Here is a 17,254-nt window from a genome sequence, read left to right as displayed (position 1 = left end):
CGCATGTCCCTAGTCCTAGTATTTTATAGACCGTCTCATCTCCAAGCTGAAGAGCCCTAGCCACTTTAGCCTCTCTTCATAGGGCAGTCATCCCAAGCCTTTTATCATTTTTGTCACCCTTCTCTGTACCTTTTTCTAATTCCGCTATATCTTTTTTGAGATACGCCTTGAGCCTGCAATGCAGAAATAGAAGATTAGATTAGATTAGAATTGCACATAGTATTCGAGGTACAGCTTGTACCAGGGCATTAAACATTTCCATCTTTGTTTCCCATTCCTTTCATGGTAATTCCTAACATTCTCTTTGCTTTCTTAGCAGCCGCCACACATTGAGCTGAAGGTTTCAACATATCCTCAGCAATGATACCTAGATCCTTTTCCTGGGCAATGACTCCTAACACAGAACCCAGCATCACGTAGCTACCCTACAGCTGGCATAAATGCCCATGTCCAGTTGTGAGATGCAACATGTAATTTATAGTATGTTTAACTGCACACAGTACATGGGTACTCCATGCATGTGCTTACTCACTGGTAAAGTACGTGGCATAAAGCATGTACTTTTCTATGAGTCAGTATTCTACAAGAGGTCATTTACATATGTAAGTGATTAAAATGCTACCCATACTATGTCAGCCCCAAAGCCCTATAAGTACCCTATAGCAGTTAAAAAAAACTGTGATGAAACCTGTCTCCATGTGCTCCCTTCACCTCCACTTCTGCCGTTTCCCTGCGGTGATCTGATGTTGCAAATGAAGAATTCAGTGACGTACTTTTTTCCATAATCAGCTCTGAAACGAAGGTGCATTTTCTAAACTCGCTTATAACCTGGAGATTTTCTCCCGTGATGGCTCACTGTTTGTTCAACCTATCCAATTTCATAAATAGTTTAATTTTCTGCCTTTTGGCAGGTCATTTTGCCAACATTAGTTGCTTATAAAAGAAACAAAGTTGGGATGGTATTACTTCATAAAAGATCAATTACTTAATGAAAGACTAAACTGGATGGAAATAGACCATCATTTTAAGATGGGGATGTTAGTGAGACCTGTCATTTCTAATTGAACTAAAGTACTATAAAGTAAGGGGTGAAGCTCTCACTGACAGGAGGGATTTACACCAGTGTTTGCGAGTTCTTTGCATGGAAAAGCAGAGAACAAAAATATGACAATCTGTGGAAAAAAGGCTGGCAGTAGAAAGAGATCCAAAATATTTACGCTATCTCTATGGAAGTGGCAAAAAGATCACAGAACACCATTTCAAAGCTTTTTGAGTCGAATTCTTGCCCTCTACGCCACCGATGGAAGCCGTTTCAGCTACATGAGGAACAGATATCTGTTCTCAGAACTGGACAAGCACTTTCAGCCGTGAATCTTACTGCAAAAGGCACTCGTTCAATTAGGCTTCAGGTAGAAATCCACGAAACAAAGGGATAAGACGCCCCTCTCTCAATTGTATTTAGAAAGCTTTTAAACCCTATCCGTTCTCAAAATTCCCTCCAAAGTCGCAAAATGATGTACAACTACTGTTAACCTGTCTATGTCAATGTTCTGTTGTAGCTCACTGACAATGGTCCGTCCACCTCTTTTGTAAACCGCATAGAACTGAAAGGCTTTGGCAATATATAAATTGAAGTTGCAAATCCGCTTTGGGGCCCCTTCCTAGCCTCACCCAAAACTTACTTAGACCATGCCCCCTTACCAAAGGGATGTACAGCTGTTTTAGATGTCCGTGACCTGAATTTATAAAATCAGGATTTGATGTCCATGCAATATGGATCTCTAAATACTGGTTTTCAGAAATGTGAAAAATGAATAGAGCTTCCAAAATAAGGGTCTTTCAAAGCAACAAGGGAGTTCTGTGCGCTGAATGGGTCACACTCTCCGAGAATCATATCACATCAGATGCAATTAGCTGTTCTGAAAGTGATGAATCAATCTGCACTTCTTTGGCAGTGTATCATGGGAACTACAGGTTACGGTCCACAGCCATGGATTGGACCCACTGGACTAACTTCATAATCTCCTTTCTCAGGTCCACTTATGGCAGTGGATCGATTTTTCACGCCATCAAAAATTACAAAAACTAGGGACACTCTATGACATTGCAGGGAAATACTTTTAAAACCGATGGGAGGAAATATTTTTTTTCACTCGGAGAACAGTTAAGCCCTGGAACGCGTTTGCCAGAGGTTGAGGTAAGAGCAGACAGCGCAGCTGGCTTTTAAAAAAGGTTTGGACAAATTCCTGGAGGAAAAGTCCATAGTCTGTTATTGAGAAAGACATGGGGGAAGCCACTGCTTGCCTTGGATCAGAAGCATGGAATGTTGCTACTCTTTGGGATTCCGGAATCTTGCTATTCCTTGGGATTCTGGATGGAATGTTGCTACTCTTTGGGTTTTGGCCAGGTACTAGGGACCTGGATTGGCCACCGTGAGAATGGGCTATTGGACTATTATGGTCTTATGTTCTTATGATTCTGCTTGGTCCTGGGGAAAGGAGTGTTACCTCCTTGAAATGGGTCAAGAAATGTATTACCTTAGTGAAATAAAGAGCTTATCACATAATTTTTTTTATTTTTTATAGTCCACTTGAATAAAGGTCAACAAACGCAGCTGCTTCACTAACAGATGTAAATGAAAGCAAATTGAAAAAAGCCAGCCAGCTCTTCTTTATACATGGGGGAAACTAGGGGTTATTCCGTGTTGCATTCTCAATTTCTAGCTGTTGTCCTCATTATCTGAATTGAAAATAGAGCTTCATGGTCTGATGCAAAAGTCAAATGAATAAAAAAATCTTTTGCCTAGAGGTTTTCTACATTATCAAACTCATTGAAAGGCTGTCTAGCAAATGATAAACAAAGCTGTTGCATGTTTCTCTTCCTCATTTGGGGGGGGGGGGGGGTGCGAGTGTTGAAAGAAACTACATTTACTGTGTGCAATAATTACAAGAAGTTCCCAATAGAAACAAAATGAAATGCACAGAAAATAGCTGAGAAAAGACAGAGAAAATGCCACACAGTTGAGTAACTGCTGAGAGACAAGGCTGAATTTTGTAGGAAACAAACTGATACTGAAAACTGCTTTACTACCAACGAATAAGATATAAGCAATTAGAAAGAAGTTTGCAGGCTCCTTACTGACACCTGAAAAACTAGATGAAAGAATAAGAAAACATCTCCATGTCTATGAAATAATTCATGAGGCAGGAGAGACGGATCATTCGTAATGTCAATATGTCACATATAAAATACTCTAAAGCATAAATTCACACATTTGGTTTGAGTCTTTTTGAGAACAACAGATTATAAAGATCGCTAAATAAATCCTCTTTAGCTGTCTATTAACTATAATAATAAGGGGAGGAGCTAATAACATATAGGATAAACTAATACAGGAAAACATCAAATGAAAAAAAATATTGCAATTTATGAGTAAAGTCAATAAAAAACCCCCATATTCATTGTGGAGATCCTGAAAACCTGACCTGGCTCCAGTTCTCGAGGACTGGAATTGCCTACTCCTGTCCTAGGACAAGCGAGGTGAGTCAGCCACAAATAGGTGATGTCCTCGACAGCTCCCATTGGTCGGATAAGCTCTCCAATAGCTCAGAGAGGATTTTTTTCCCTCTCTGAGCTTGTGAGTTCCTGGGACCCCTCTGGGCATGCCCAGGCAGGTGCCACTTTCTTCTTTCCTCAATCTACAGTTTCCACCCATTCCCAATGGTCAGACCTTCTCACAGCTCTCCACCAAGACCATCTATACTCAACTCAGAATTACTTTTCCATTCGGATAAGATTGATTGAACAACAATTCTCATAAGCATATCTACGAACTGAGCTCTGTCCTGATCATGAAACAATGCGGCTGATCTCAAAAGCGCAACTTGAATACCAAAGACACTGGGTCTTGTTTTCAAAGGAAGTAAGACCCGGATGTCTCAATCCGTCTTCCTTTTTCTGGAGCCATATGGTAACCCTACACTGAACCCATGATTAGAACATATGAAACAAGGATCCCACAATAGACATCAGACCTATCCCCAGGCAACTTTGAGGGGTCCAAAGCGCTCTCTATGAGCTAAGAGTGATTGCGTAACTGAAGTCAACAAGAAGCGCCTACAAACAAGTACTCTGATGCAAAAGTACTCTCACAAGAAATCAGAAAACTCTCCCCCACGTGCTCTAATGCTCTGCAACTAAATGCAGTTTTAATCTTAACCATTCTGTATACAGCAGACACCAATCCTTGAACTCTGAATCCCTACTGGGGGAGCTCTGCAGAAAATGCCTCATTTGGAAGCACTGACAAGAATACCTGGTCTCCAACCAAATTTGTTCCCGACTTCATCAAAGGTCCAGAGCAAGCTGATGCCCAGATCAGATAAACTCTCTCCTGACTTCACAGCATCAAATTAAAGCACCTGGAGATACAGCCCACTCCTGTGCCAAATGCTTTAAAACCGTCAGCATACTCACCAAAAGTCAATTGCCAGAAACAGCCCTGCTAACCTGCACTGTAAACAAGCTCCTTAAGGGGCAGCAGGCACCCCCTGGGATCGCAGCCCCCCATGACCATCAGAATCATCCGGACAGCAGCAGTAACCCCCCAAATCTGCATAATAATAAAAGTCCAGAAAATTAGCTCCCCCTCTGATTTTAACAATTTTAATTTCCATAATGCTGTTCTTAACAGCTTCCTGCATCTCAAAAATCAAACAATCTTAATCAATAGGAGGAAATATTTTTTCACTCAGAGAATTGTTAAGCTCTGGAACGCATTGACAGAGGCTGCAGTAAGAGCGGATAGCGTAGCTTGTTTTAAGAAAGGTTTGGACAATTTCTTGGAGGAAAAGTCCATAGTCTGTTATTGAGAAAGACATGGGGGATGCCACTGCTTGCCCTGAATCGGTAGCATGGAATGTTGCTACTCTTTGGGATTCTATAATCTTGTTACTCTTTGGGATTCCGGAATCTTGCTATTCCTTTGGGATTCTGTACGGAATGTTGCTACTCTTTGGGATTCTAGAATCTTGCTACTCTTTGGGATTCCAGAATCTTGTTACTCTTTGGGATTCCGGAATCTTGCTATTCCTTGGGATTCTGTATGGAATGTTGCTACTCTTTGGAATTCTAGAATCTTGTTACTCTTTGGGATTCTATTTGGATAGTTGCTACTCTTTGGGTTTTGGCCAGGTTTGGATTGGCCTCCGTGAGAACGGGCTACTGGGCTTCATGGACCTTTGGTCTGACCCAGTAAGACTATTCTTATGTTCTCCAGAGTCTTAAGGGGAATCCGAGTAAGGAGTAGCTGCCTTACTCAATATATAATTTAGCTTTAGTGTCAAGCGTATTTTGACCACATCCAACCTCCTCCACCATGACAAAAACAACAGCTAATATATTAACAAAGTGCCATCAACAATCTACTCCAGATTTCATCTGTGTTACCTTAACAGTCTCCCAGACCTCGATTTTACTTGCCATCCATAGTAAAGGCAAATCCTCCAAGTGCACAAGCAAATTGAGCGGTGTGGCTCTTGACTTCCCCCAATTAATTTTATTATTAAATATATTTATTGATTTTCAAATCATATAATCAAGAATAAACTTGTACAGAAAGCAAAGTTAGTAATTCTACATAAAGCAAGAAATATTCCAATAACATTAAAATCATTTATAACTAAAATGCTCAAGTCCTCAAATTTTGGATCCAATATTTCTTAGCGAGAACAAAAGAAAAGAATTGAACAGAATGTACACTCTTCCATTTAAAGTTAGCCAGAAGGCTGATTGCTGGGATTAATCAATAATCTTAGGGTTTATGATTTTTCTGCCTCCAACCGGGAAAGCGCTAAGAAAACATATTTAGCTGATCGGTGATGCACTATACACTTACAAGGATGTCGTAAATAGAAAGTAGCACCTAAACATGTAACACCTGGCTTCAACATAAGAAATTCACGGCGACGCTTTTGGGTCTCTCGTGATAAATCAGGAAATATCTGCACTTTACAACCCATAAATTCTTTCTGTCTATTTTTAAAGAATAGTTTTAACAACCAAACTTTATCAATAGAGAGAGCTACCGTTACAATCAAAGTACTTGGTTCTACAGCCTCTTTATCAGATTTTTCCAAGAACTCCGATACATCCAATAGTCCTTGGTCCGGAGACTTTTTTAGCAATTTAATCTTATTAGGTAAATAATAAACTCGTGATAAAGGAGGTAGTGAATCTTCTGAGGCCCCCAAAGCTTCAAGAAAATATCTTTTAAACATTTCTCTAGGTGATACCGATGGTAGCCTAGGAAAGTTAATTAATCTTAAGTTGTTGTATCTGGAGTTGTTTTCCAAATTCTCCATCTTTCTCCCAAGATTTATATTGTCTTTCATTAAAGTTTCCTGTAGTTGTTTAGATGATTTAATTTCCTGTTCAAGCTTCTGAACAGAAGAGTTAGAGGCAGTCATTTCGTTTTTCAATACTTTAAGTTCAGTAGACTGTTGAGATAATTTCCCCTCAATTAACCGAAGTTTGGGACTTATGGTCTTCACTAGTCCGGCCATAAGATCCCACAATGAGTCTAGAGTTACTTCTGGGGGTTTTTCCAGGGAAATTAAAGATATAGAAGTGTCATAATGCTCACCCTCCAGTTGATTAACTTGTCGCTGTCCCTGAAGGCTAACTCGCCTCTCCTTGGATGATTTTTCCTCAGCTTCTTCAAAGGAGTTAATATCAATATGAGCTCCTATCTGCAGGCTCTGTGTTGGACTACTTGCCTCAGGGGAAGGCAAAGCCCCGGCATCCGGGGTTCCCATACCCCTTGGAGAGCTGCTTAACTGAGGCTGTGGGGGCGGCGCCCTAACGTCGGGGTTCAGAGATGTCTTCAATCCCAGAGGAACCACCATGGCTGACGCCGCTACTCCTCTGCGGGCCTCCCTCCGATGCTAAAAATGCTCCCTGCATCCGTCTGAGGAGTTCCCCGATGTCACCGACCGTGAGAGTGACAGTGGGCCGCAAGGCACTCCTTTACAGTGGCACTACGGCCCCTTCGTTTAGGCATCGGGTAAGTGATTTGCCTACCAAAAAGTTATTATTGAAGAGAGAATCCTCAGAGTGGCTCCTCAGTATGTCTAGCCTAACGCCATCTTGGATCCCCCAATTAATTTTATAACAGGAATTACAGAAAATTGCTCATCCTAATGACCAGGTGAGGCTCTAGTAACAGAGTGCCCAAAGCCCAGTCCAGTTTACCTTCAGACTGGAATTTTGACACCCTATATCAATATCATCATTGCTCTGAGCCAGTGGCTCACTTGGTCCAGCAGAAGGGTGTGATACTGGATCATGAATTGGGGTGGGAGGGGAGAAAGAGAGATACCAGATTGTGGGATGGGGGCACCAATGCAAAGTTGGCTCAGTCCAGACGTGGATGTTTAGATCTAGTGGAGATGAGGTGGGAATGTTGCCACGGTTTCCGTCACTTATTGTAGCATTTTATAAAGACACAAAAGCACCTTCTTGGCCTCTTAAACCAGGCCCTTGTTACAGAATTACCCTTCATGCATATAAAGCCATGCCTTTTTTTTTTTTTTTTTTTTGCATTAATTTGAATATTTCCATTATAAAGTTCAACTGTTTCCCATCTGATTCCTTAGGTGTAGCCAGTGCCATTAATCTTCTGTCCGTGATATTTCTTTCCAAGCACTTCTGGGACATTAACTGGAGTAGTGTGTCAGTCAAAACACATTTAACAGCTTGCAGAGGTAAATGAAGAATCCAGACTGTGTCTTTTGGTATCTGAAGCTGATCGCTGAGTGCTTTGCAGCAGTGCCTGCCCTGAAAACACTTCGCTAAACAAGCCTGTGTGCTGGACTTATATGGGCAAACCACATTCTTCCCATAACCCACAATTTAAGAATGGCTGGGGTAAGGGCATTAGCCCCTAGTGAACCTTCAACTTTTTGCGCCGTTCAATTAACTTTCAAACTCCCACCCCTCAACTTTCAAACTCCCCATCCCAACAGTATACCTCAAAGTGTGGTAGATATGTAGAACAGTCTCCCGATAGAGGTGGTGGAGACAGAGACTGTGTCAAGAGAGCCTGGAAGAGGCACGTGGGATGTCTTAGAGAGAGGAAGAGATAATGGTTACTGTGGATGGGCAGACTGGAGGGGCCATATGGCCTTTATCTGCCATCATGTATCTATGTTTCTATATCGCGAGAACAAGTCTCTCCTGACCCAAAAAGAGAGGTGAGGGGCACAGACAGCCCAACGGGAACAACCTACCAAATTTATTAGAGTGAAAGGGAAGCCCTTCATCCTCAACTTGCCTGACTACTTTTGCTGATTACCTGAGAGCATACAGTGATAGCAGAGCTGGTTTCTGAGGAAGGGGGTTTTCCCTCGAAACGGAGCCCCGTTGGACGGGTTCAATTTATGCTGGCTATTCATTTACTTACTCCAGATTTCTACGGAGATGCTAAGTACCTATTAATTTCATGTTCAGCTTGTGACCGTGCTGGCTTGGCTGACTTTGGACGCTGCTGTACCCTCGGATGAGGGGCAGAGAGAGCTTAACTTACCTATTGATGTGTTCTAGTTATTTAGCACACTGGTTTGTGCACTAGCTTTTCACGTTAAATTTACACTTGGGTTAGCCCGGGGATGTTTCACAGATAATACCCTTTTGGGTGTATGACTGCAACAGCTGGTGCATTAGGGGCTTGTTCCCACTGCAGGCTGTGAGACTGAGGGCTTCCCACTCACCCAAAAAATTTTGTTAGGTTGTTCCCGTTGGGCTGTCTCTTCCCCTCACTCCTCTTTTTGGGTCAGGGGAGACTTGATCTCGCAATATATTTTCAGTACTCCTCCTACTGGGTTTTTTTTTGTCGCTCTGTGTTTCTATAACCATAAAGCTCTATGACCTCACTATGCAGGTGTAAAGAGCCTTAGCCTATAGGAAGAGGAGATGCAAATGTTAAGAGCCTTAGCCAATAGGGAGAGGAGGAGATAGTGGATGCTGTGGATGGGCCATTTGGCCTTTATCTGCCATTATATTTCTATAACCATAAAGCTCTATGACCTCACAATGCAGGTGTAAAGAGCCTTAGCCTATAGGAAGAGGAGATGCAAATGTTAAGACCCTTAGCCAATAGGGAGAGGAGGAGATAGTGGATGCTGCGGATGGGCCATTTGGCCTTTGTCTGCCATCATGTTTCTATGTTTCTAAATAATTGTACATGAACATCAGTGTTTTTGTGCTTTTCTTCTTTTGGGATATAGAATCCTCCATCCTCAGCATACTGGACTACTGCAATATCATTTACTTGAGCTCCACGAAGAAAACCATCAGAAGACTCAGAATGATCCAGAACACCGCTGTCCGCCTCATATTCGGCCTGAAAAAATGGGAACACGTCACCCCTTTTTACCACAAACTCCACTGGCTACCATTAGAATCCAGAGTCCTATTCAAATTCACCTGCTTTTGTTACAAAACAGTATTTGGTTTATCCCCAAGCTACATCACCCCTCATTTCTTCCTGAATCACAGCAACAAGAACTCCCCGCAGAATTCAACTTTTCGCCTTCCCCTCCCCAAAACTATGTCACTCCAAAAAATTCCTTGACAAAACCTTCGCCTTCCAGGCAGCCAAGCTAAACCCATGGCTAGCCCAAATGGTCCTCAAGGCCCCCAACTACCTCGGCTTTAGAAAATTACTCACAACCCACCCTCTTCCACAGCCAGGACCCTTAATGCCCCTTCTTAATTAACCAAAACCTCTCCCTCCCCCTCTACTGAACTACCTCACCCCCCTTTGACCTAATCTTCCCTACTTCTTCCAACTTCATCTACTTCGTTGTCCGCAACTTTGATCAATTGGTATTGAACCACTTGTAACTCTGTTTAATTGATGTGAACCGCCTATAACTCCCTGGGTATGGCGGTATACAAAAATAAAGTTATTATTATTATTACTTAATATAGTGGAAGGATAGGAGCAGGGACACAGAGGAACCACTAGAGAGAGGCAAGACAGATGGACAAAGAAGACAGGGGAAAGCAGAAACTGCTTTCAGCTCGTAACTCCTCTCACCTTGGGTTCTGCATCCTTAAGTCTAGATGTCATGTCTGTCTGTCCAAGTTAGATTATAAGCTCTTCTGAGCAGGGACAGTCTATGAAATGTCCAAATGTACAGCGCTATATAAGTGATAAATAGTAGTAGTGGCTAACTGGAACCAAGACAGCAGGTCAGCTAGAAGCAGAGGGTTAGCGGCAGCAGAAAGAGGCTAGGGAGGACAAGGTTTTTCTGTTCTTTCTTTGTTTTTGTATTCAGGGTTAAAAGACCCCCACTAAAACCAAGAGACCAGGAAAGAGTGACTGGCAAACTGGCTAAAACCCAGCAAGATACTGGTTGCCAGGAATGTGGGCTATGGAGTATGAATTGCCCGTGGAGGAAATTCAAGTCGAGGGAGGTCTGTTGTTCAGAAGACCAGGGTTTCCCACCAAGGCAAAAATGTATGCGAATAGCTAACAGGGATGTGAACATCTGTTTCCTGACTGTGCTGTACCCCAGGGATCCCCTTTGCCCCCCATTCTTTTTAACTACTTCAGTTTTGGATTCAGGTTAAACTCTGATCATATTTACAAGACGTTAGGTCAGATTTATGCAATTTTGTTTTTTTAATATTAGCAGATCGCTGCACTGGCCACCTCCTGTGAAGACGAAGTTGGGGTGGTTTGGGCCCGATTGCCCACAGTTTCCCAATCAAATTTCTGTAGATTCTGGTGAAACTTTGGCTATTGAAAAATCGTGGAGAATATTGGATATTATATTAGACTATTATCGTTTCAGCGGCAGATAAACAATTTAGTCAGAAAATGTCCTCTCAGTCTCCGTAAATTGAAGTCCCTACCAGCTCCATTTTCCCAACATCATTTAGCTATTAGCTCAATTGCACTTCTGCAACTATTGTAATATTAGTAAAGGCAATTTGAGACGTTTGCAGTTAATAGAGAATACAGTAGCTAGTTTGTTCTTTAAAAAGAAAACCACATTTGAACATGTTAAGCCTCTTTTAACATCTTTACACTGGCTTCCCATTCAGCCCAGAGTGAAGTGAAAAATGTGTCTGTTTAGCCTTTTAAAAGAAATGACAAGAAGTAGCAGTAATTTAATTTAACTTAATTTCCATACTTATTTATTTGGGTTTATATCCCGTGCCCCCAAGAGAGCTCAGAACGGCTTCAAGTTCACATACATATTAAAGTTTATTTAGCCAAAGTGATGACATACATGACATGACAGGACATTGTCTGACAAAGATGGCAAAAAACATAGTTAAGAAAGCATGGTAAAATAAACATGACAAAAACACGGTATGTGAGACATGCAAAACATTCAGGAAAGAACTGAAAACTATACTATTCAAGAAATTTGTCAACTGAGTTAACCAAACCGTATTGACCCTTCCCAGATCCCAACACTTACTATATCTCTCAATCTTGTAATCTCCCATCATCCAAAGGAGGCTCGAATATGAACCGAGAATCCCATTTTGGGCCATTCTTTTTGGTCCCAAAATCTCGGTTTATATTCAAGTGTCTACGGCAGGGGTAGGGAACTCCGTTCCTCGAGAGCCGTATTCCAGTTGGGTTTTCAGGATTTCCCCAATGAATATGTATATTCATTGGGGAAATCCTGAAAACCCGACTGGAATACGGCTCTCGAGGACCGGAGTTCCTAACCCCTGGTCTACGGTATCTGAGCAGTTTGAGCAGTGGTTCCCAAACCTGTCCTGGGGGACCCCCAGCCTGTCAGGTTTTCAAGATATCCCTAATGAATATGCATGAAAGAGATTTGCATACCTGTCACTTCCATTATATGCAAATCTCTCTCATGCATATTCATTAGGGAGTAAGCAATAAAACCAGCCAGAAAAGCCCAAACATATACAATATTATACAATGAAGACACATTGAGAGGCAAGACAAGCGTCAACGCCATTCAAAACAGTGATAAGATGGGAAGGGTGTTTCCACAAGAGACAGCCTCAGGATTAACGCCTTAATTCCTACTTACTTGAAAAGTACCTGTGTCTGTTTTAAACATTCCCACCATAAGGAATTCCCTGTAGAAATAATAAGATAATAGCAGTAATCAAGGGTCGTCTGCTGGAAGTCGGAGCGAGGAATCTGAGTGAATATATAACAGGTGGGAGCCACTGCGCTAAAGCAAGCCAAATTCTATAAACGGCGTCCCGATTGTAGGCGACCAAGTTTCAAGTTTATTAGGATTTGATATACCGCCTATCAAGGTTATCTAAGCGGTTTTTACAATCAGGTACTCAAGTATTTTCCCTCTCTGTCCCTCTTAACCACTGTTGGAAACAGGATACTGGGCTTGATGGATCAAGCCATTGTGACATCACTGCTGAGGTTGGCTCTTAGGCATTGGTGGAATGAGGCATTATGACATCACAATCTCAGCTCTGGAATGTTGCTACTCTTTGGGATCTTGCCAGGTCCTTGTGACCTAGGTTAACAAGTTTCAAGTTTATTAGGATTTTATATACCGCCTATCAAGGTTATCTAAGCGGTTTAACAATCAGGTACTCAAGCATTTTCCCTCTCTGTCCCGGTGGGCTGACAATCTATCTAACGTACCTGGGGCTATGGAGGACTAAGTGATTTGCCCAGGGTCACAAGGAGCAGTGGCGGGGTTTGAACCCACAACCCCAGGGTGCTGAGGCTGTAGATCCAACCACTGCGCCACACGCTCCTCCAACTGCTGCTTAACCAGCCAATCAGGACGCACGTTTAAAAACAAAACAAAAACAAAAAAAAAACCCCGCCTACATTGGAGGTGCCTCCGGGAGCCTAGGGAGGTGTGAAGGCCTTCCTAAGCTCACCTAAGCTAAGGCTTAGACTTGGTTGGCCTGGAAGTAGCCTTAGGCGGACCTAGGTGGCCATACATGACTCCCTAGGCCCGCGGTAGACGCGTACAATGTAGGCCAGCAAAATGCTGGCCTACATTGTAAGTAGACACGGTCACTGAGCTTATCGCAGCAAGGGATCTCCCTGTCGCAATAAGTTTAGCAGCCGCACGTCCCCCCATACATCGCCGGCAAGAGGGATGCCCAATCCCCCCCCACACACACACACCTGTACATCACCGGCAGAAGGGGCCTTAGGCACCTGAACCAACCAGAATCTTAGGTCCAATTTACAGTGCATTCTGGGATGCACTGGGAGTGGCCTAAGATTCCAATTGGCCAGATCCCTTAGGCCACTCTCATGGGGTCTTGGAAGCAGGTGGCTTTGAAACACACTGGAGAGCATACTACATAGTAAATGACAGCAGATAAAGACCTGAACGGTCCATCTAGCCTGCCCATTAGTGATACCCATTAAAAATACATGATTAAAATAACTTGTCTCTTCTTTGCTATTTCTGGGTCATAGGCTGTAAAGTCCACCTGGTATTGTCTTAGGTTCCAAATGCTGAAGTTGCCGTCTGAGCTCACTCCAGCCTCTCCAACCATCCAGTTTGCAGGATATCTACCATAAAGTCTGGCCAGTAACATCCTCATGTTCCAAGTTAGTGGAGATCCCATTGATGCCCTCCCCAGCCCATCCTACACACCAAATCACCACACATGGGACACAGACCATGCAAGCTACCATATAGCTTCAGAAGAAGGAGGATGGATTGAGACATCCAGGTTTTACTTCCATTGAAAGCAATGGAAGTAAAACCCATATGTCTCAATCTGTTCTCCTTTTCTGGAGCCATATAGTAACCCTAAATATAACTCTTGTCCTTAGAGCCAGCAGTGATCAGAGATACTGTATATACCTAAAACTCCCGCACCGGTGCTTTAAAAAACCACTTGCTACACCAGCAGAAAACTGTCCCCAATATTTCTAGTACGGAACAACCAGGAACCAGTTAAAAATACTTGCTAGGTATGCAGTGGTAGACATTTTTGGTCCCTGATTAAGTGCCCTGAGGAAGAATGGTAGGAGGAGCTTAGTTCCATTAAAGAATATTAGATTAAGCTGAGTCAGTGCTTTTAACTTCCCAGGCATCTGAAACTTGCAATATTCAGTAAGAAGGTACATGTGTAAGTGGAAGCTCCACTTCTGTCCTTCCTAGAGAAAGACACGAGGACAGAATTTGTCTCCATCCCCGTGGATAACTACAGGGTGAATGGCTGTGCCCATTCATACTCTCATTCTTCCCTCTGTCCTTAAAGAATGACACAGGGATGGTTTCCTGCAGGGATGGGGACATGATGCTCTGCCCCCTCTGGACGTTCCCCTTACAAGGGACCGCTATGCAAATGAAGTAAGTATATGCAGACAACTGCCGGACGCTCTGCTAGCCTTCAGAAGCATATATGTTCACGTGTGCACATAAGTTCTAGCATTATAAACCTCTCTGCATGTAGTATGTAGCGTGTAGCTACAGGTTTACAGAACTGCCCTTGCAAAGCGCTGTAACCGAATTAGCCCCCAATCCAGGCAGGACTGGCAAGGTCACTGCATTCAGTAATGCAAGTCAAAGGAAATAATAACAATGTTATCTAAAATACACACAGGGCATGAACTGATATGGATAATGTCAAACAGACTGGGTAAATGCCAGGGCTTTTCACACGTGACGATGCCTGAAGCTTCTTGCATGTATATCTTACTAGTTTCTTTCCTGTTTTGCTCAGATAGGCACAGTTATCAATGTGTCCGATGTGAGAAACTCAGAGAAGGGTTTTCTACATGATCGGATCACTTTGCAGGGGATGCCACGCTGTGGACACCACTTTTGAAAAGATTTTATGGAACATAAATATTTGGGTCTGTTTTCTGGAAATTGTCAGAATGGCATTATGTTTGTTTCTCACGCGCCCTTATCCAGGGCCAGTTACATATTAACATACAAAATAAAAGATTTTAATTTATCGTACAAAACAATTCAGAGTCACACTATAGCAAATTACATACAACATACACGTCACATCAACGATGGATATCTTTTAAGGCCAAAACTGGCCAAACCCACACATACATCAAAATATAAAATTCCATAAGTCATAACAGACATCAATAAACCAGGGTGTCATGTGCGTCTGTCTGTTTGCACTGGTGGCTACAGCTCTAGATTCATTGTCTAGGACTTTAGTTCCTGAATTAACCTGTGCTATCAAATCTTCTGCCTCACCTCACTCTTCCCATGGGAAAATAAAACAGCTAATAATAATCTATAACGTATGCTCACCTGAAATTAGTGCAATTGCAGAGTGCAGGTTGGTGAGAGATGGCGAGCTAATGGGGACGCCCTCACTTCATATGGAGTAGATCCAGGGATCAGGAACTCCAGCAGAATCAGTGCAGAGTGGTCAAAGAAGCAAAATTGGAGGTACACTTCTCCCTCCGTATTCGCGGTTTCGGTTATTCAAGGTTTTTAGCTTGCTGGCTCCTCCCCCCAAATTACATCAGCTTGCATAGAGAAATCGCTAATTTCCAGCACTTTCAGAAAAGAAATCAAAACCCTGCTTTTCAAAAAATTCATCCAAATATCTTAACCCCTCCTCTTTTACCTCCAGAAGATTCACCTACCTTCAGATAACCTTCCCCCAAATTACCCACCTTAACACCTTCCAATTAAACAAATACCATAAATAGATTGTAACCTACCCTCTCTAATTTTTCATACAGTTCTTCACTGTCAGTTTAATTTCCATCCTATAAGTTCACATAGAATTCTTTTTTCAACCATCTTTATTTTCTCTTCTTTATTAATTTCCAGGTACTTTAGTTAGATTGTGAGCCTTCGGGACAGTAAGGGAATTTTTTAAGTACCTTCTTACTTCTCATTTATAATCTTAATGTATATTTTCTTCAAACCGCTTAGAACCTAACGGATGTAGCGGTATATAAGAAATAAATTACATTACATTACATTACATTACACTTTCTTCACCGTGTTTTGCCTCTCCTTCAGGAACAGGCCAGATCTCCTACCATGTTATTCGTGGTTTCACCATATTCACGATGGTTTTTAATAGAAAACAGTGAATAACATATGAAAAAGTTATTTGCGGTTTTTCTGAATTTGCGGTTCTGTTAATCCCCTATCACAGCGAATACGGAGGGAGAAGTGTATTTGAAACCAGGGCCTCAGACATTCCTAAAAGGTGATCACTTAAATCAGCTCTATATTTGCTGCAAATACACATCTAGATGCTACCAGAATGTGTATAAATTACATACTATTCTACAACTAATATGCATCTTTGCTTGTTTCACCTAAACTCTACCCACCCACTGGCAAAAACATGGTGTCCTTCGCGTTCTCTTCGGTCCACTAATCAAAAGCTTATAGTGGTCCCCTCTTTGAAAGTTATTGGAACTCGACGACATGATATGTTTTCAGTGATGGCTCGGCAATTTTGTAACACTTTGCCTCAACATTTAAGAGAGGAAAATGATTTGAATTGTTTTAAAAGTAACTTAAAGAGTTTCCTTTTTAAAGATGCTTTTAATCTTTAAATTATGTCCAAATTTTATATTAGTTTTCTTCTTGGTTTCCACTTCTCCTCCCCCCTAATGTTCTTTCCATTTTGGTTCTCCTCTGCTGTTTATAGCATTAAATTGCACTTCTGTCCCTTTTTACCTTGTGTATCGATTGCTCTCTAAGTCTATGTGTCTAACCCACTTTTTTAAATGGTATGTCTCTATATATATGCTTAGATTTTTTTAATGTTATATCTCACTTAGTAAAACTAAAATAAAACTTGAAACTTACATGGGTGTGAGGTTGCCAGTTCAATCCCAGCACTGCTCCTTGTGACTTTGGGCCAGTTACCCAACCCTCCATCCCCCCCAGCTGGATTGTAAAACCAGACAGACAGGAAAAAATAATCAGCAGCAAAAGACCCTCATTACTGTTAAGAAACCTAGGTGACCCCTTACAGTGGAGGAGCCTTTTATAGGATGAGCAAGGGTGGGGGTGGGGGTGGGGTACTTGCCGGAAGGCACAGCCACCGCATCCTTGTGACGTCACTTCCTTTGTGGCAGAGACAAAAACAGTGGCAGAATTCAGAAAAGGTGTGGGATGGACAGAGAGAATCTCGGATAGGCTCAGGGCAGCCGGTCCGGGCATCTCCCCTCACCTTCGCGGTCGCCTTTCCAGCGGCGCCTCAGACGCTGCCTTTAGAGCAACTGCTCTGACGCAACTTCCTGTTTCCG

General features: G+C 42.3%; 1 protein-coding gene across 2 annotated transcripts in view; it reads right to left on the bottom strand.

Annotated features, from left to right (window-relative positions):
* PDE3A (phosphodiesterase 3A) overlaps nt 1–16,925 on the bottom strand; it is a 254,517-nt gene extending 237,592 nt beyond the window's left edge. The window contains exon 1 of one of the 2 annotated variants that reach the window (XM_033951589.1): nt 16,812–16,925. In XM_033951589.1, the coding sequence (XP_033807480.1) occupies nt 16,812–16,883 (72 nt within the window). In that variant the 5' untranslated portion in view covers nt 16,884–16,925. The remainder of the gene's footprint in view (nt 1–16,811) is intronic. The other variant, XM_033951586.1, reaches the window with a different exon arrangement.
* Between the last annotated feature and the right edge of the window lie 329 nt (nt 16,926–17,254).

This window comes from Geotrypetes seraphini, chromosome 7 (genome assembly GCF_902459505.1).
Source record: "Geotrypetes seraphini chromosome 7, aGeoSer1.1, whole genome shotgun sequence".
NCBI classification, from domain to species: Eukaryota; Metazoa; Chordata; class Amphibia; order Gymnophiona; family Dermophiidae; genus Geotrypetes; species Geotrypetes seraphini.
This window is presented reverse-complemented; position numbering and strand designations above follow the sequence as displayed.